Source organism: Scyliorhinus torazame, chromosome 1, assembly GCF_047496885.1.
Source record: "Scyliorhinus torazame isolate Kashiwa2021f chromosome 1, sScyTor2.1, whole genome shotgun sequence".
Taxonomy (NCBI): Eukaryota; Metazoa; Chordata; class Chondrichthyes; order Carcharhiniformes; family Scyliorhinidae; genus Scyliorhinus; species Scyliorhinus torazame.
Genome location: NC_092707.1, coordinates 214,068,203 through 214,089,130, shown reverse-complemented (window position 1 = coordinate 214,089,130; position 20,928 = coordinate 214,068,203). Strand labels below are relative to the sequence as shown.

Sequence of the window (20,928 nt, the reverse complement as noted above, 5' to 3'; positions counted from 1 at the left end):
CTTGAAGGACCAAAAGGCCTATTTTCTCTGCAGGATTCGGCGTCGGCAGGATCCTCCGCCCCGCCGGCAGCGCTCGTTTCCCGACAACGTGGGGTGGCCTACAATGGGAAACCCCATTGGCCGGCTGTGGGAATGGCAGCAGGGAAACAGGGCTGGCGTGACGGAGAATCCCGCCCTCTGTGTTTTAATGTTTCCTCCGGGTGCTCTGGTTTCCATCCACAGTCCAAAGATGTTAGATGTAGGTGGCTTGGCCTTGATAAATTACCCCTTAGTGTCGAGGGATGTGCAGGTTAGGTGGGGTTATGGTGATAGGACAGGGGATGGGTCTAGGTAGGGTTGCTCTTTCAGAGGGTTGGTGCAGATTCGATGGCCTACTTCTGCACTGTAGGGATTCTATGATTCTATGATTGGATTGGATTGGATTTGTTTATTGTCACGTGTACCGAGGTACAGTGAAAAGTATTTTTCTGCGAGCAGCTCAACAGATCTTTAAATACATGGGAAGAAAAGGGAATAAAAGAAAATACATAATAGGGCAACACCAACATATACAATGTAACTACATAAGCACTGGCATCGGATGAAGCATACAGGTTGTAGTGTTAATGAGGTCAGTCCATAAGAGGGTCATTTAGGAGTCTGGTGACAGTGGGGAAGAAGCTGTTTTTGAGTCTGTTCGTGCGTGTTCTCAGACTTCTGTATCTCCTGCCCGATGGAAGAAGTTGGAAGAGTGAGTAAGCCGGGTGGGAGGGATCTTTGATTATGCTGCCTGCTTTCCCCAGACAGCGGGAGGTGTAGATGGAGTCAATGGATGGGAGGCAGGTTTGTGTGATGGACTGGGTGGTGTTCACGACTCTCTGAAGTTTCTTGTGGTCCTGGGCCGAGCAGTTGCCATATGAGGCTGTGATAAAGCCCGATAGGATGCTTTCTGTGGTGCATCTGTAAAAGTTGGTCAGGGTTTTATCATAGAATTTACAGTGCAGAAGGAGGCCATTCGGCCCATCGAGTCTGCACCGGCTCTTGGAAAGAGCGCCCTACCCAAGGTCAACGCCTCCACTCTATCCCCATAACCCAGTAACCCCACCCAACACAAAGGGCAATTTTGGACACTAAGGGCAATTTATCATGGCCAATCCACCTAACCTGCACATCTTTGGACTGTGGGAGGAAACCGGAGCACCTGGAGGAAACCCACGCACACACAGGGAGGATCCGCACAGACAGTGACCCAACCAGAATCGAACCTGGGACCGTGGAGCTGTGAAGCAATTGTGCTATCCACAATGCTACCGTGCTGCCCTTAATGTGGACATGCTGAATTTCCTTAGTTTCCTGAGGAAGTATAGGCGCTGTTGTGCTTTCCTGGTGGTAGCGTCGACGTGGGTGGACCAGGACAGGTTTTTGGAAATGTGCACCCCATGGAATTTGAAACTGCTAACCATCTCCACCTCGGCCCCTGAAGTCAATGACCAGCTCTTTAGTTTTGCTGGCATTGAGGGAGAGATTATGGTCGCTACACCACTCCACTAGGTTCTCTATCTCCCGCCTGTATTCTGACTCGTCGTTATTCGAGATCCGGCCCACTATAGTCGTATCGTCAGCAAACCTGTAGATGGAGTTGGATTCTTACTGATTGCGGTCTGTTGGTCAGAAAATCGAGGATCCAGTTGCAGAGTGGGGAGCCAAGTCCCAGGTTTTGGAGCTTTGATATGAGCTTGGCTGGGATTATGGTGTTGAAGGCGGAACTGTAGTCAATAAATAGGAGTCTAATGTAGGAGTCCTTGTTTTCGAGATGCTCTAGGGATGAGTGTAGGGCCAGGGAAATGGCGTCTGATGTGGACCGGTTGCAGCCGTATGCAAATTGCAGTGGATCAAGGCATTCTGGGAGTATGGAGGTGATGCGCTTCATGATCAACCTCTTGAAGCGCTTCATTACGACTGAAGTCAGGGCCACTGGATGGTAGTCATTGAGGCACGTTGCCTGGGGTTTTAATTGCAAGGTTAGGCTGAACAGGCTGGGGTTTTTCTCATTAAAGCAAAGCAGATTGAGGGAAGAATTGTTCGAGGTGCACAACGTTATGACAGCCTTAAATAAAGTAGACAAGGAAAAGCTCGTCCCATTGGCTGATGATAGAAGCACTAGGAACACACAGTTTGAGACTTTGGGCAAAAACTGCGAAGGGGATGTGAGGATAAACTTCTTTTATGCAGTGAGTGGTAAGGACCTGGAACTCCGTGCCTACAAAGGTGGCGGAAGCAGATGCAATTAATGATTTCTAAAGTAAATTAGACAGGCACCTGAAAGAAAGAAATTGCAGGGCTATCGGGATAGAGGGGGTTCGACTGGATTCCCTTTGGGGAGCTAGTATGGACTCAATGGGCAGGGTAGACCCCGTGATAAATAGCTGCATTAAAAACACATCTATATCACAATGTAGCATCTAATAGTGACATTTGAAGGTGTTAAAACATTTTAAACTTACATTTCACAGTGATGCCGACTCCTCAGTAGGCTTGCCCCGGTGGCCACAGAATCTCCAAGGAGGTGTGCTTTTTTTAGGGCTTCCAAAAACCGCAACAGCACAAGAAAATGGGTGGAATTTACCGGCTGTTCACGCTGGCGGGATATTCCAGTCCCACCGGTAGCGCACGGGTTTCCTGGTGATGAGGGGTGCAGTCAATGGGAAATTCTGTTGACAGAGGCGGGACGAGAAAATCCCGTAGTCAGGTCACCTCCGCTGCCGAAAAACAGGCGACAGGGTGTTCGGTAAATCCCGCCCATAGTGTGCGGGAGGAAATTCCTGTGGTCCTCACAATGGGGACCCTGACCTCTGATGCGGTGAGTGTACATTTTGCACCCAGGATCTTGCCAACCCATGAAATGTTAACAGGAAAATGGTGTGGGATCAGGAAGGCAACGGAAAATTGTTCCTCTGGCAAAAAAAATCCAGTGTTTCATGACCTCATTCCCACTGGGAGACAAACATCTAGCCCAGAGATTTACATTTGCAGTATTCAGTATTACATGGTATAATATATCTATCTCACTAATTTATCTTCACATCACATAAATGTTTTGAGACACATTAATGAATCTTCAGGTGTCACATATGTACCAAACTTTATAAAAACATGATGAAGAACAAAATGCAATCATTTCCCTCTACTTTTTCCCTGTCCTGAGAAGGTTTAGGAATACCCATTATCCTACAAAGGAACTTTGAAGGCAATAGAAAGTATTTTCTAATTGGCCACAAGATCTATTGACATGCAAATAATCTCATTTGACCTCAGGAAGAGCATGGGGGTGATTCTCCGAGCCCCGCGCCGGAGAATCGGAGCAACCGCGCCCCGATGCCGACACGCGATTCTCCGAGCCCGTATGGGCCGAGCGGCCGCTCCGACATGACAGAGCCCCGCCGGCGCCATTCACCCCTGGTCACTGCCGGCAGGAACTCTGCGGGAATGCTCGGGCAGTGGCGTGTGGGGGGGCTCCTTCACCGGGGGGGACCTCCGAAGGGTTCTGGCCCGCGATCGGGGCCCACCGATCGGCGGGCCTGCCTCTGTCGGCGGGCCTCCTTTCCTCCGCCGGCAATGTTATAGCCCTGCGCCATTGTTGTGCAGGGTGGCCTGGGGGCGGACGGCCACTGCGCATGCGCTAGTTGCCGCCTGCCCAACTGCGCATGCGCGGGACCCAAGGCGTTGCGTCTTTTACGCGGCACCGGGTATCCAATGCCGCGCCGAGGACCCGCCCCCGCAAATCGCGCCACGCCCCTGCCTGCCCCATGGAGGCCCCAGAATAGGGGTCTGGGAACGGGTGCCGACGCCCGAGTAAAACACACCGGTTTTTACTCCTGCGTCGGCACTTAGACTCCCGTTGGGAGAATCCCGCCCCATATCTTTAACAACAATCAGGACTTTGTGGCTTTAAATAAACTTAATTACAGTTCTAATTGAGCAACAGAATAAAGTATGTGTATCTAATCAAGAGGTTTGTTAGTAACTGAGCAAATATCCTCCATCTTTGTTGTACTGGATTTAACTCTATGTCTGTTATATTTCGGTTGGTGACAAAAAAAAGCCCCATGATAAAGTTATGCAGCAAATCTGTCCTCAGATGAAAATATCCAGGGGGTGATGTTCCAAGTGGTTCTCTCTTCTCATCCACTGTAACCTCAATGGACAAACCACAAAACCCTGTGGGCAAGCACAAGAGTTCCTCCTGTGGAGACCGACTGCCCAACAGACTCAGCCAATCGCAGACCTGAATTTGGTCTATCAGTAATCTGATTTTTTTCATTGGCCAGGGTGTGCTGGCATTACTGTAGCTCGAAGAGGAGTTATCTCCGCACTTTGCAATGAAACACTGACCTAATGGCTCGGATGAGGGTTTTCACAACAGGTTTTACATCTTCCATACTGATGTCACAGTAAAATGCCTTTTCATCATAGTTGTCATCTCCCGCATTCTCAGCTTAATTAGAAAAAAAGAAAGAGTTATCACAGTATCTAAAACACAGAAAGAAAATTAGGCTTGCATTTCCACAGCACCTTTCCTGACCTCAGAGCATTACAAGGCTCTTTGCAGCCAATGAGTCACAAAAGAATTAAAGGGTCCGAAACAAAAAAAAACCTTAAAAAATAATTCCTGAGTCCCTAATTTTCCCCTTCCTTCCCATAACAACTGTGTGAGCTTGGCCATGGAATAGTGATAGACTTTACCACCATGGGGAGAGCATCAGTGAGAGGCCTGTCTTTATCCAAAATCCACAGGTTGTTTTTGCCAACAACAGGCAAATACCTGGAAAGGGCACTGTTGTCCATCATGTTGATTGCGCTTTGGGGCCTCATTGGGGAAGTAAGGCACATTTGGTTTATGGCCTCATGCCACTGCACCTGGATTAAAGGGGCACCCCAACAGAGCTTGTGTGCCTTGATATTTCTCCGAAGGGGTGTTGGGGGTGAAATTGGTTAAGGCCAGCAATGTGAAAGGGCTCCCAGCGAATTGGCAGCTGAATTTTCAACACATCAGTTTGATATTTTCCATTGAATTGGAAAATATCGTCAGGAATTTTAAGTACAAACTAACTAATAGCAACAGGGAGTCCAATAAATGAGTCTCAAAGAGTTTCAAAGAGTGATTCTGTGAATTTCAGTGGAAAGAGGTTCAGGTGCAGTGAGAAATGGGCAGTCAATTTGTACAATTTGCTGCTGGCTTAGAACAATTTCACCACCATAGTCTTGTAGTGGAATTAGCACAGTTTGACCTCATGGGGCAACGCCAGCCAGACTTCCTGCTTCAGGGAACTGTCCAGTGACCTGGACTGTATGGGTCCGTTAGTATGAATGTACTTTAAATAAGAGCTGGATTTGATTTTATTGTGATATTCTCCATACAGAATAACTGGCCAATATTCATCGTCTAGATCAATCCTTTGAAGAACAGCCATTCAGGTGAGAATTAGTATCCAGAGTGTGCAAGGCTCACCTAGGCCCAAGATGAAGCAAATGAGGAGCTTTCCCTGCAAAGAATCCAAGCTTCCTGAGCAGCAATCGAAACATAGTTCCACTCAGAATCAACGCTGAAAGAATGGCCCTCCCATTTCTCCAACAGTGTTTAACACCATAGCAGCCTTCTCCTGCACCACTCTTTAGTTGTGGTTCTGTCGGCTTGTCCTTTAACTGCCAAATAATTACAAGGTGACTTGAGGTACCATTGATCCCCAAAAATGATTTAGGGAATTAAATAATTATTTGTAAAAGAACACAAAAAATGTAAGGAGAAATGACAGTGAGATGTGATTAAAGTTGGTAGCTTTGGTTACAGCTACCAACAGACATAATGGACTGAGTGGGCTTTTTAATGCTGCAATTTCTTTGACGCTATCAAGATTTACACTGTGAAATAGACATTTCAGAGAGTCAATGTTGCAGCAAACACTCACAGGCCAGGTACAGCGTGGTGAGTTGCAGAATAAAGATGTCTCTTCAATGCCCCAATGAAATCCCCTAGCTTCACTCTCAAGAAGCACCTCTACAAAAATGGCAGATGGAGTTTAACCCTGATAAGTGTGAGGTGATTCATTTTGGTGGAAAAAAAAATTGAATGCGGATTACAGGGTCAACGGCAGGGTTCTGAGGAATGTGGAGGAACAGAGAGATCTTGGGGTTCATGTCTATAGATCTCTGAAGGTTGCCACTCAAGTGGACAGAGCCGTGAAGAAGGCCTATAGTGTGTTGTCATTTATTAACAAGGGGCTTGAGTTTAAGAGCCACGGGGTTATGCTGCAACTATACATGACCCTGGTGAGACCACATTTGGAGTATTGTGTACAGTTCTGGTCACCTCACTATAGGAAGGATTGGAAGCATTGGAAAGGGTGCAAAAGAGATTTACCAGGATGCTGCCTGGTTTGGAGGATAGGTCTTATGCGGAAAGGTTGAGAGAGCTAGGGCTTTTCTCTTTGGAGCGGAGGAGGATGAGAGGCGACTTAATAGAGGTTTATAAGATGATGAGGGGGATAGATAGAGTGGACATTCAGAGACTATTTCCTCGGGTGAATGCAGCTGTTACAAGGGGGCATAACTATAAGATTCAGGGTGGGAGATATAAGAGGGATGTCCGAGGTAGGTTCTTTACTCAGAGAGTGGTTAGGGTGTGGAATGGACTGCCCGCTGTGATAGTGAAGTCGGACACTTTAGGAACTTTCAAGCGGTTATTGGATAGGCACATGGAGCACGCCAGAATGACAGAATGAGTGGGATAGCTTGATCTTAGTTTCGAACAAGGCTCGGCACAACATCGAGGGCCGAAGGGCCTGTTCTGTGCTGTACTGTTCTATGTTCTATGTGTTCATTCAGTGAGACCATTCTGTGTGAAAGGTTTCATAATGCCTGGGACCCAACGGAACTGTCCCGTGCCAAGGCTGCTGGGAGCCAGTCAATAAATTGTGCATGAAGCTCATTAGGGATTTAAAGATTGGTTAAATGAATGGACCCGGATGGCCTTACCTCCATCCCTCTTAGGTCACCTCACTTTTGTTTTATTCTGCACTGTAGGCTCAAAAGGCTGCTGCCACGGACCCCACCCTCGATGAATAGGTATTCGAGATCTTGAAGGGCTGCTGAACGACCAAATTCCAGCCCTTGCATTGTGTTCTTTCCCTCCTCCACTGGCCATCCCAATATATCAAGCATGGGTGGGGCCAGCAAACAACATCATTATGGAGCGAGGTTAGCTCATTCATACTCAGATACTAAGAGTGTCTAGGTAGCAGTGTTATTGGCTCCGGGGTCTAACTTAGTAACTCAGATAATATTTCCACACCATCTTTGAGATTTCTCTCTTACTTTCCACTGTTGTTCTGGGCTTTAATCGGAGTGATGCTCGGAAACGGGTTCTGTCATTGAAACTCCAGCTCTTCTGCACCTTAGTGGGGCTGACCTGTGCCGCATTCTCTGTACTGGGTGAGCGTTGGATACTTGGGGCTGATGCTTGCTTGTTCCTCATGCTTTGAATCCTTGGGCTATTCATCTTCATCCTGTCTCTGAAGCCTAGCTTCTGGTTACTGAAACATGGTAGAAAAGCATGAAATTCCTTGTATCCACCATTACAATGCCAAAATATATGTTTATATGTTTAAAATATATTTATCCCATATATAGAAATAAGAACTAAATAATTGAGGAACAGGGGAAGTTCATGTCCATCAAGGAGTCTATCCTTGTTGTGATTAATCTCATCCACCTATCTTTTCAATATAAGGCCAGAAATACATTGTTTGGTAATTTATAACAAAACTCAATCACTTTTTGTGTGAAAAGGTTACCCATGATTTCCCTTCTTACTCTAAGCAACATTATTTTTAACTTGTCTCCATCTAAGAGTTTAACTCTTCACAATCACCTTCACAACCTTCAAATCTTCAGTTGGCCCAGCTTCCAGTCCAATCTCTTCCAAAGAAAAAGAGCTCCAATTTCATAACCTTTCCCCAGGACTTAAAATTCCAAAAATAAATTGTTGGTGATAAATTTCTAGTCTTCATATTTATGATGCCGAAAACAGGGCAACTTGCATAAAAACATTTGAAATCAGTGCTAGAAGTAGCATAGAATCTGGGTAGCCAGGGAGCTGGAATATATATATTTGCTAACAGGAAAAGCTGGAAAAACTCAGTAGATCTGGCAGCATCTGTGGAGAAAGAAACAAAGTTAATGTTTCGAGTCCGTATGACTCTTATTCAACTCTAAAGAAGTCATGTGCACTTGAAACATTGGGCAAGATCTTTCAGCTGTTCATGGCGGCGGGATCTTCCAGTCCCGTCGTTGGAGCACCACCTCCGGGGATTTCCCGGCAGCATTGGGTGGATTCAATGGGAAATCACATTGACCGCGGCAGGATCAGAAGATCCTGCCACCGGCCAACGGCAGGCCGCCTCCCATAGCCGAGATGCAAGTGGGGGAGAGGCCAGAGAATCTCGCCCTTAACTCTGTTTCTCTCTCCATAGATGCTGCCCGACCTGCTGAGGTTTTCCAGCGTATTCTGTTTTTATTTCAGATTTCCAGCAATAACAGTATTTTGCTTTACTTTTAGTGTATATCTCCGCTTTGATGTTTGTCCTTAATGCACTTATTCACCAGTTTGTCTCATGTCTCAAACTATCGCTCCTTGGTCATCATTCCCCAGGATGTAGCCTTGGTTATGTTTCAAAATTACAATTTTATTCAAAGCTTTGAAATCATAATTTAGTTGTTTTACTTTGTTTATCTTATCGAAAATTGCTGATGGAGAAAGCAAGAGGGAACAATAGGCTTCTGGATAATTCAAAAAAACAGTGCAAGGTTTGAACATATCCCTATTGTTTTTGGAAAACAGAAACAAGTGTAAATGAGTCAAGTTTTGAACTTGACTGATTACCTTAGATTGATTGTTAGTGCAGTTATTATCGCACTCAGGGTTGTTCAGCAAGCACTGCTGAATCGTGGTTGTTTGTAAACAAAAGGAATATATTCATGCCTTGCATCTTTTCTGAATTACTTGAAAGCATGGGGAACCTCTCGTTCCACATCGCTTTCTCTATTGTAATGTCTTAGTCAATCAGAGTCGATGTGCCAACCAAACGGCATCCCTTTCTTCCTGTCCTACAAATTGTCTTGATCATTTGAAATTTGGTATTCTTGTGCTTGTCTTGATGACAGTGTCATGGGAGTGTCCCTTTAAGAAATGTTTTAAATTATCAAATGGCTTCAGTGATGTCATTGTGTGGGTAGAGCTGGGGCTCTTGGTTTTTAGTTTCATTTTTGAACTGGGAGCTGGCTGTGGCTCTGAGTTTTACTTTCGTTTACACATTTGGAAGCTGGATTCAGACAGAGAAATCTTGTGTGTCTCTCTCTCTCTCTGCATGTTAAGAGGTGTCTCCAGATCACTTGATAATTTAACAGTGGTAACTGTTTTCTGGAAGGAATTCAAACCTACTGTTTTGGTTAAAGGGTTTCCTGGTTTATATAATAATAATAATAATAATAATAATCGCTTATTGTCACAAGTAGGCTTCAATGAAGTTACTGTGAAAAGCCCCTAGTCACCACATTCCAGCGCCTGTTCGGGGAGGCTGTTACGGGAATTGAACTATGGATGTTGTTACCTAATTGAAACAATTAAGGGAAGTTATTATGGGTTATATATCCTTTATATCTCCTTTAAAAACACTTGTCTTTGTAGGAGCAGGCCAGTCGATTTCAGCGGGAGCGGAGCAGGTTAGTCAATTTTAGCGGGAGCAGTGCGCAAGTGATTTCTGGGAGGTAAGTTTCTCCTTTAAAAACACTTGTCTTTGCAGGAGCAGGCCAGTCAATTTCAGGGGAGCGGAGCAGGTTAGTCAATTTCAGCGGGAGCAGTGCGCAAGTGATTTCTGGGAGGTACGTTTCTCCTTCAAAAACACTTGTCTTTGCAGGAGCAGGCCAGTCGATTTCAGCGGGAGCAGAGCAGGTCAGTCAATTTCAGCGGGAGCAGTGCGCAAGTGATTTCTGGGAGGTACGTTTCTCCTTTAAAAACACTTGTCTTTGCAGGAGCAGGCCAGTCGATTTCAGCGGGAGAGGAGCAGGTCAGTCAATTTCAGCGGGAGCAGTGCGCAAGTGATTTCTGGGAGGTACGTTTCTCCTTTAAAAACACTTGTCTTTGCAGGAGCAGGCCAGTCGATTTCAGCGGGAGAGGAGCAGGTTAGTCAATTTCAGCGGGAGCAGTGCGCAAGTGATTTCTGGGAGGTAGGTTTCTCCTTTAAAAACACTTGTCTTTGCAGGAGCAGGCCAGTCGATTTCAGCGGGAGCGGAGCAGGTTAGTCAATTTCAGCGGGAGCAGTGCGCAAGTGATTTCTGGGAGGTAAGTTTCTCCTTTAAAAACACTTGTCTTTGCAGGAGCAGGCCAGTTGATTTCAGCGGGAGCGGAGCAGGTTAGTCAATTTCAGCGGGAGCAGTGCGCAAGTGATTTCTGGGAGGTAAGTTTCTCCTTTAAAAACACTTGTCTTTGCAGGAGCAGGCCAGTCAATTTCAGCGGGAGTGGAGCAGGTTAGTCAATTTCAGCGGGAGCAGTGCGCAAGTGATTTCTGGGAGGTACGTTTCTCCTTCAAAAACACTTGTCTTTGCAGGAGCAGGCTTGTCGATTTCAGCGGGAGCAGAGCAGGTCAGTCAATTTCAGCGGGAGCAGTGCGCAAGTGATTTCTGGGAGGTACGTTTCTCCTTTAAAAACACTTGTCTTTGCAGGAGCAGGCCAGTCGATTTCAGCGGGAGAGGAGCAGGTTAGTCAATTTCAGCGGGAGCAGTGCGCAAGTGATTTCTGGGAGGTAGGTTTCTCCTTTAAAAACACTTGTCTTTGCAGGAGCAGGCCAGTCGATTTCAGCGGGAGCGGAGCAGGTTAGTCAATTTCAGCGGGAGCAGTGCGCAAGTGATTTCTGGGAGGTAGGTTTCTCCTTTAAAAACACTTGTCTTTGTAGGAGTAGGCCAGTCGATTTCAGCGGGAGCGGAGCAGGTTAGTCAATTTCAGTGGGAGCAGTGCGCAAGTGATTTCTGGGAGGTAAGTTTCTCCTTTAAAAACACTTGTCTTTGCAGGAGCAGGCCAGTCGATTTCAGCGGGAGCGGAGCAGGTTAGTCAATTTCAGCGGGAGCAGTGCGCAAGTGATTTCTGGGAGGTAAGTTACTCCTTTAAAAACACTTGTCTTTGCAGGAGCAGGCCAGTCGTTTTCAGCGGGAGCGGAGCAGGTTAGTCAATTTCAGCGGGAGCAGTGCGCAAGTGATTTCTGGGAGGTAAGTTTCTCCTTTAAAAACACTTGTCTTTGCAGGAGCAGGCCAGTCGTTTTCAGCGGGAGCGGAGCAGGTTAGTCAATTTCAGCGGGAGCAGTGCGCAAGTGATTTCTGGGAGGTAAGTTTCTCCTTTAAAAACACTTGTCTTTGCAGGAGCAGGCCAGTCGATTTCAGCGGGAGCGGAGCAGGTTAGTCAATTTCAGCGGGAGCAGTGCGCAAGTGATTTCTGGGAGGTAAGTTTCTCCTTTAAAAACAATTGTCTTTGCAGGAGCAGGCCAGTCGATTTCAGCGGGAGCGGAGCAGGTTAGTCAATTTCAGCGGGAGCAGTGCGCAAGTGATTTCTGGGAGGTAGGTTTCTCCTTTAAAAACACTTGTCTTTGCAGGAGCAGGCCAGTCGATTTCAGCGGGAGCGGAGCAGGTTAGTCAATTTCAGCGGGAGCAGTGCGCAAGTGATTTCTGGGAGGTAAGTTTCTCCTTTAAAAACACTTGTCTTTGCAGGAGCAGGCCAGTTGATTTCAGCGGGAGCGGAGAAGGTTAGTCAATTTCAGCAGGAGCAGTGCGCAAGTGATTTCTGGGAGGTAAGTTTCTCCTTTAAAAACACTTGTCTTTGTAGGAGTAGGCCAGTCGATTTCAGCGGGAGCGGAGCAGGTTAGTCAATTTCAGTGGGAGCAGTGCGCAAGTGATTTCTGGGAGGTAAGTTTCTCCTTTAAAAACACTTGTCTTTGCAGGAGCAGGCCAGTCGATTTCAGCGTGAGCGGAGCAGGTTAGTCAATTTCAGCGGGAGCAGTGCGCAAGTGATTTCTGGGAGGTAAGTTTCTCCTTTAAAAACACTTGTCTTTGCAGGGGCAGGCCAGTCGATTTCAGTGGGAGCGGAGCAGGTTAGTCAATTTCAGCGGGAGCAGTGCGCAAGTGATTTCTGGGAGGTAGGTTTCTCCTTTAAAAACACTTGTCTTTGCAGCGGGAGCGGAGCAGTTTAGTCAATTTCAGCGGGAGCAGTGCGCAAGTGATTTCTGGGAGGTACGTTTCTCCTTTAAAAACACTTGTCTTTGCAGGAGCAGGCCAGTCAATTTCAGCGGGAGTGGAGCAGGTTAGTCAATTTCAGCGGGAGCAGTGCGCAAGTGATTTCTGGGAGGTACGTTTCTCCTTTAAAAACACTTGTCTTTGCAGGAGCAGGCCAGTCGATTTCAGCGGGAGAGGAGCAGGTTAGTCAATTTCAGCGGGAGCAGTGCGCAAGTGATTTCTGGGAGGTAAGTTTCTCCTTTAAAAACACTTGTCTTTGCAGGGGCAGGCCAGTCGATTTCAGTGGGAGCGGAGCAGGTTAGTCAATTTCAGCGGGAGCAGTGCGCAAGTGATTTCTGGGAGGTAGGTTTCTCCTTTAAAAACACTTGTCTTTGCAGCGGGAGCGGAGCAGTTTAGTCAATTTCAGCGGGAGCAGTGCGCAAGTGATTTCTGGGAGGTACGTTTCTCCTTTAAAAACACTTGTCTTTGCAGGAGCAGGCCAGTCAATTTCAGCGGGAGCGGAGCAGTTTAGTCAATTTCAGCGGGAGCAGTGCGCAAGTGATTTCTGGGAGGTACGTTTCTCCTTTAAAAACACTTGTCTTTGCAGGAGCAGGCCAGTCGATTTCAGCGGGAGCGGTGCGTTAGTGATTTCTGGGAGACCTTCACAGGAGCAGGCCAGTCGATTTCAGCGGGAGCGGTGCGTTAGTGATTTCTGGGAGACCTTCACAGGAGCAGGCTAGTCAATTTCAGCAGTAAACACTTACCTGGTCCCGTTTTCGATCCCTCTTTGCTGTTTTATAAAAATTTTAGTATTTAAGGCGGGAACAGGAAGTTCGACCCGCGGACTTCTGGGAAGTCCCTCACCAATAAATTCTGGTGGAGAGGAAACCCGAGACACTACACGTGTAGTGTCTCCCACCCGCCTTCTAACCTAATAATAAAACCCATTGGTGTGAGGTAAGTACCATATTTTATTATTATTATTATTTTTTGTTTAATTTAATTTAGTTGTTAGCCAGATCTTGGTAGAAAGTTAGAGGAATGGCAGGGAAGGGAGTGCAATGTTCCTCCTGCAGGATGTTTGAGGTGAGGGATGCCGTTAGTGTCCCTGCTGATTTTACCTGCAGGAAGTGCTGCCATCTCCAGCTCCTCCAAGACCGAGTTAGGGAACTGGAGCTGGAGTTGGAAGAACTTCGGATCATTCGGGAGGCAGAGGGGGTCATAGATAGCAGCTTCAGGGAATTAGTTACACCAAAGATTGGAGATAGATGGGTAACTGTAAGAGGGACTGGGAAAAAACAGTCAGTGCAGGGATCCCCTGCGGTCGTTCCCCTGAGTAACAAGTATACCGCCGTGGATACTTGTGGGGGGTAAGCCATGGGGTACGGGCCTCTGGCACGGAGTCTGTCCCTGTTGCTCAGAAGGGAAGGGGGGAGAGGAGCAGAGCATTAGTGATTGGGGACTCGATAGTCAGGGGCACAGATAGGAGATTTTGTGGGAGCGTGAGAGACTCACGTTTGGTATGTTGCCTCCCAGGTGCAAGGGTACGTGATGTCTCGGATCGTGTTTTCCGGGTCCTTAGGGGGGAGGGGGAGTAGCCCCAAGTCGTGGTCCACATTGGCACTAACGACAGAGGTAGGAAAGGGGACAAGGATGTCAGGCAGGCTTTCAGGGAGCTAGGATGGAAGCTCAGAACTAGAACAAACAGAGTTGTTATCTCTGGGTTGTTGCCCGTGCCACGTGATAGTGAGATGAGGAATAGGGAGAGAGAGCAATTAAACACGTGGCTACAGGGATGGTGCAGGCGGGAGGGATTCAGATTTCTGGATAACTGGGGCTCTTTCTGGGGAAGGTGGGACCTCTACAGACAGGATGGTCTACATCTGAACCTGAGGGGCACAAATATCCTGGGGGGGAGATTTGTTAGTGCTCTTTGGGGGGGTTTAAACTAATGCAGCAGGGGCATGGGAACCTGGATTGTAGTTTGGGGGTGAGGGAGAATGAGAGTATAGAGGTCAGGAGCACAGATTTGACGTCGCAGGAGGGGGCCAGTGTTCAGGTAGGTGGTTTGAAGTGTGTCTACTTCATTGCCAGGAGTATACAAAATAAGGTAGGGGAACTGGCAGCATGAGTTGGTACCTGGGACTTCGATGTTGTGGCCATTTTGGAGACATGGATAGAGCAGGGACAGGAATGGATGTTGCAGGTTCCGGGGTTTAGGTGTTTTAGTAAGCTCAGAGAAGGAGGCAAAAGAGGGGGAGGTGTGGCGCTGCTAGTCAAGAGCAGTATTACGGTGGCGGAGAGGATGCTAGATGGGGACTCATCTTCCGAGGTAGTATGGGCTGAGGTTAGAAACATGATAGGAGAGGTCACACTGTTGGGAGTCTTCTATAGGCCTCCAAATAGTTCTAGGGATGTAGAGGAAAGGATGGCGAGGATGATCCTGGATAAGAGCGAAAGTAACTGGGTAGTTATTATGGGAGACTTTAACTTTCCAAATATTGACTGGAAAAGATATAGTTCGAGTACATTAGATGGGTCGTTTTTTGTACAGTGTGTGCAGGAGGGTTTCCTGACACAATATGTTGACAGGCCAACAAGAGGCGAGGCCACGTTGGATTTGGTTTTGGGTAATGTACCAGGCCAGGTGTTGGATTTGGAGGTAGGAGAGCACTTTGGGGACAGTGACCACAATTCGGTGACGTTTACGTTAGTGATGGAAAGGGATAAGTATACATCGCAGGGCAAGAGTTATAGCTGGGGGAAGGGTAATTATGATGCCATTAGGCGTGACTTGGGGGGGATAAGGTGGAGAAGTAGGCTGCAAGTGTTGGGCACACTGGATAAGTGGAGCTTGTTCAAGGATCAGCTACTGCGTGTTCTTGATAAGTCTGTACCGGTCAGGCAAGGAGGAGGCGTCGAGCGAGGGAACCGTGGTTTACCAAAGAAGTGGAATCTCTTGTTAAGTGGAAGAAGGAGGCCTATGTGAAGATGAGGTGTGAAGTTTCAGTTGGGGCGATGGATAGTTACAAGGTAGCGAGGTAGGATCTAAAGAGAGAGCTAAGACGAGCAAGGAGGGGACATGAGAAGTATTTGGCAGGTAGGATCAAGGAAAACCCAAAAGCTTTCTATAGGTATGTCAGGAATAAGCGAATGATTAGGGAAAGAGTAGGACCAGTCAAGGACAGGGATGGGAAGTTGTGTGTGGAGTCTGAAGAGATAGGCGAGATACTAAATGAATATTTTTCATCAGTATTCACTCAGGAAAAAGATAATGTTGTGGAGGGGAATGCTGAGACCCAGGCTAATAGAATAGTTGGCATTGAGGTACGTAGGGAAGAGGTGTTGGCAATTCTGGACAGGCTGAAAATAGGTAAGTCCCCGGGTCCTGATGGGATTTATCCTAGGATTCTCTGGGAGGCCAGGGAAGAGATTGCTGGACCTTTGGCTTTGATTTTTATGTCATCATTGGCTACAGGAATAGTGCCAGAGGACTGGGGGATAGCAAATGTCGTCCCTCTGTTCAAAAAGGGGAGCAGAGACAACCCCGGCAACTATAGACCAGTGAGCCTCACGTCTGTAGTGGGTAAAGTCTTGGAGGGGATTATAAGAGACAAGATTTATAATCATCTAGATAGGAATAATATGATCAGGGATAGTCAGCATGGCTTTGTGAAGGGTAGGTCATGCCTCACAAACTTTATCGAGTTCTTTGAGAAGGTGACTGAACAGGTAGACGAGGGTAGAGCAGTTGATGTGGTGTATATGGATTTCAGCAAAGCGTTTGATAAGGTTCTCCACGGTAGGCTATTGCAGAAAATACGGAGGCTGGGGATTGAGTGTGATTTAGAGATGTGGATCAGAAACTGGCTAGCTGAATGAAGACAGAGGGTGGTGGTTGATGGGAAATGTTCAGAATGGTGTTCAGTTACAAGTGGAGTACCACAAGGATCTGTTCTGGGGCCGTTGCTGTTTGTCATTTTTATCAATGACCTAGAGGAAGGCGCAGAAGGGTGGGTGAGTAAATTTGCAGACGATACTAAAGTTGGTGGTGTTGTCGATAGTGTGGAAGGATGTAGCAGGTTACAGAGGGGTATAGATAAGCTGCAGAGCTGGGCTGAGAGGTGGCAAATGGAGTTTAATGTAGAGAAGTGTGAGGTGATTCACTTTGGAAAGAATAACAGGAATGCGGAATATTTGGCTAATGGTAAAGTTCTTGGAAGTGTGGATGAGCAGAGGGATCTAGGTGTCCATGTACATAGATCCCTGAAAGTTGCCACCCAGGTTGATAGGGTTGTGAAGTTGGCCTTTATTGGTCGAGGAATTGAGTTCCGGAGTCAGGAGGTCATGTTGCAGCTGTACAGAACTCTGGTACGGCCGCATTTGGAGTATTGCGTACAGTTCTGGTCACCGCATTATAGGAAGGACGTGGAGGCTTTGGAGAGGGTGCAGAGGAGATTTACCAGGATGTTGCCTGGTATGGAGGGAAGATCTTATGAGGAAAGGCTGATGGACTTGAGGTTGTTTTCGTTGGCGAGAAGAAGGTTAAGAGGAGACTTAATAGAGGCATACAAAATGATCAGGGGGTTATATAGGGTGGACAGTGAGAGCCTTCTCCCGCGGATGGAAATGGCTGGCACGAGGGGACATAGCTTTAAACTGAGGGGTAATAGATATAAGACAGAGGTCAGAGGTAGGTTCTTTACGCAAAGAGTAGTGAGGCCGTGGAATGCCCTACCTGCTACAGTAGTGAACTCGCCAACATTGAGGGCATTTAAAAGTTTATTGGATAAACATATGGATGATAATGGCATAGTGTAGATTAGATGGCTTTTGTTTCGGTGCAACATCGTGGGCCGAAGGGCCTGTACTGCGCTGTATCGTTCTATGTTCTATATAGAGTACTGTAGCTGTGTGGGGTATTTATGTTTGTAGTTGATAAAAATGCTTACTGTGTGTCTTTATAAAAATGTTAACTGAATTTATAGAATACACTTTGTTTTTGATGACACGTGCTTGAGGCCTCTGTTCCATCACACCTGAAAGGTAGACCCTTGTGCTCCTCATAATCAAAATCTATAAACAGTTGTAGGTCAGGTGAACTTCATGATATACCTTGGAGTTTTCTAAACCCTGGCCCATAACAACAGCAACATGTCTCTCTTTTCTGCAATATTCAAGTTCTGTACTGTGTAAGGGCCCTTCCTGTTGATTCCCTTAGATCCTATTTCTTTAACTTTGTCCTAATCATTTTTGGTCCATGGATTGTTAATGGAGACATACCTTTAAGTCAAGCAGAGAAAATAAGTAACTCAAAGTCTCAAAATAGTAAACTATGTTGTAATGTTTGGGCAGAAGAATCCAAACATTTTGGCACCCAAGAGATAGGAGGGGTTTGTTTCAATAGGTTAGCTGGTGGCCAATGGATTGCCAGGGACAGCAGCCGACAGTGATTGGTTCCTGTTAGGTAGGGTTTTTCGGAGGGAACCCGGTAGAAGCCACTGGACCCTCAAGGTGGAAGTAGCTCTCTCTCTCTGCTCTGCTGCCTACTGCCTGAAGGCAGAAACCTCTAGACCCTGAAAGAGGAAGCTGTCTCTCTCTCTCTCTCTCGAATGCTGGCTGCCTGCTACTTCTGTGAGTCTACAGTGAAAACCATTACAAGCTGAAAGAAAGAACATCCATCTGAAAGCCTCATCTGAAATAAAGACTCTTATCCTTTTACTTTCATCATTAATTTACTCCCCTCTTTCCTGTCTGTGTTTATTTGTCTGTGTGTGTGTAGAAGGTGGGGCGAGACAAGGGGGGTGCAGAGTTTAGAGATTACATAGTAGTTAACAAGTTGTATGTGTTTAAATTTAATTGTCACAAGTAGGCTTACATTAACACTGCAATGAAGTTACTGTGAAAATCCCCTAGTCGTCACATTCCGGCACCTGTTCGGGTACACAGAGGGAGAATTCAGAATGTCCAATTCACCTAAGCACATCTTTCGGGACTTGTGGGAGGAAACCGGAGCACCCAGAGGAAACCCACGCAGACACGGGAGACCGTGCAGAATCCGCACAGACTGTGACCCAAGCTAGAATCAAACCTGGGATTTTGCTGCTGTGAAGCAACAGTGCTAACTACTGTTTTTGCAAACCTGGCGCCTGCAGTTATTGGGCAGCTGAAGACCTCGGGTATTTTAAAATAAAAGTTAATTTCAACTGTGTTGCAACTTTGGGTCAAGTGGGGCTGGAATTAACCGTGCACTGGCCCCCGGTGTTGTAACAATTACCAAGTGGCTGTTTGTTGGAAATGTATGATAGGAAGCACCTTCTGCTCAATCAAAAATTAGACAAAATGAGGGAATAATCACTGTCATGTGTGTAAAATAGTTCAACTATACATACACCGACCAGGAGAGAGTCTGACTCACACACACCAACCATAAGACATAGGAGCAGTAGACCACTCGGCCCATCGAGTCTGCACCCCATTCAATGAGATCATGGCTCCTCTGATATGATCCTAAACTCCACTTTCCCGCCTTATCCCCATAACTCTTACTGATTAAAAATCTGACCATCTCAGTCTTGAACATACTTAAAGACCCACCCTCCATGGTAAAGAATTCCAGAGGTTAACCACGCTCTCAGAGAAGAAATTTCTCCTCATCTCTGAACAGGTGACCCCTTACTCTGAGACTGTGCCCTCTGGTCCAAGACTCTCCCACAGGGGAAGCACCCTCTCACCATCTACACTGTCAAGCCCTGAGAATCCTATATGTTTCAATAAGGCCACCTCTCATTCTTCTAAACTCCAATGAGTACAGGCCCAACCTCTCCTCATAATAAAATCCCTCCATACCGGGAATTAACCTAGTGAACCTTCCCTGGACTGCCTCCAATGGCAGTATATATTTCCTTCGAGAAGGGGTTAAAACTGTTCACAGTATTCCAGCTGTGGTCTCACTTGTGCCTTGTTTTGTTTTAGCAGGACTTCACGATTTTTATACTCCATTCCCTGTAAAATAAATGGCAACACCTATTTGTCTTCCCAATTACCTGCTGAACCTGCATGCTAGCTTTTTGTGATTTATGCATGAGGACCCCAAAATCCATCTGTGCTGCAGCTTTCTGCAGTCTTTTTCCATTTAAATAATATTCAGCTCCTTTATTCTTTCTGCCAAAGTGCATAACTTTACATTTTCCAACATTATATTCCCTCTGCCAAGTTTTTGCCCTCTCACCTAATCTGTCCATATCCCTTTTGTGTTATCCTCTCCACTTGCCTTGCCACTTATTTTTGTGTCTTCCGCAAACTTAGCAACAGTGCATTCACTTCGCTCATCCAAGACAGCAATATATATTGTGAATAATTGTGGCCTCAGCATGGATCCCTGAGGCACTCCACTAGTTACAGGTTATCATTCTGAAAATATTCCTCTTATCCCAACTCTCGGTGTTCTATCAGTTAGCCAATCTTCTATCAAGTCTAATATATTACCCTCAGTAACTTCATTGCAGTGTTTAAAAAAAAAATATATATTTATTAAGATTTTTAACACAATTGTTCACCCTTACAAACAACCCCCCCCCCCTCATAACAAATAGAAAGAAAACGCACATAGCAAGACATAAACATGGTAAAACGACATGTTACAGAACTTTGTACATTGGATTCCTCCCGTACATGCCAGTTTTCCAGATCCTTCATGTATTTTCTTGCTCAAATACCCCCCTTCCCCCTCCCTCCCCCTTTCGCAAGACATCCCCCCCCCTTCCCCCCCTGGGTTGCTGCTGCTGCTGACCGACCTTCATCTAACGCTCCGCGAGATAAGTTAGGGATGGTTGCCACCGCCTGTAGAACCCCTGTGCAGACCCTCTCAAGGCGAACTTAATCCTCTCCAACTTTATGAACCCAGCCATATCATTTATCCAGGCCTCCACGCTGGGGGGGCTTCGCCTCCTTCCACATTAGCAAGATCTTTCGCCGGGCTACTAGGGACGCAAAGGCCAGAATGCCGGCCTCTTTCGCCTCCTGCACTCCCGGCTCGTCCACTGCTCCAGATATTGCTAGCCCCCAGCTTGGCTTGACCCGGGCTTTCACCACCTTAGATATTGTTCCCGCCACTCCCCTCCAGTGCCGGACATGACCAAAACATATGGACATGGTTCGCCGGGCTCCCTGAGCACCTCCCACATCTGTCCTCTACCCCAAAGAACCTACTCAGCCTCGCCCCCGTCATGTGCGCTCTATGAACCACCTTAAATTGTATCAGGCTAAGCCTGGCACACGAGGAAGAGGAATTAACCCTACTTAGGGCATCAGCCCATAGCCCCTCCTCAATCTCCTCCTCCCATTTACCCTTCAGCTCCTCTACCAACGCCTCCCCCTCTTCTTTGATCTCCTGGTATATCGCCGACACCTTGCCCTCTCCAACCCATACGCCCGAGATCACCCTGTCTTGAATTTCCTGTGCCGGGAGCAACAGGAATTCCCTCACCTGCCGCCTCACAAACGCCCTCACCTGCATGTATCTGAAAGCATTTCCCGGGGGTAGCCCAAACTTCTCCTCTAGTGCCCCGAGGCTCGCAAACGTCCCATCAATGAACAGGTCCCCCATTCTTCTAATCCCTGCTCGATGCCAGCTCT

At 46.8% G+C, this 20,928-nt stretch overlaps 1 protein-coding gene across 2 annotated transcripts in view; it reads right to left on the bottom strand.

The window, feature by feature from the left end:
• The window catches only part of LOC140418751 (potassium voltage-gated channel subfamily KQT member 4-like), a 1,006,403-nt gene that overhangs the window by 130,539 nt on the left and 854,936 nt on the right, over positions 1-20,928 (bottom strand). For both annotated transcript variants that reach the window (XM_072502359.1, XM_072502364.1), the window contains 2 exons: positions 7,351-7,568; positions 4,372-4,474 (listed from right to left, as the gene is read on the bottom strand). In XM_072502359.1, the coding sequence (XP_072358460.1) occupies positions 4,372-4,474; positions 7,351-7,568 (321 nt within the window). The remainder of the gene's footprint in view (positions 1-4,371; positions 4,475-7,350; positions 7,569-20,928) is intronic.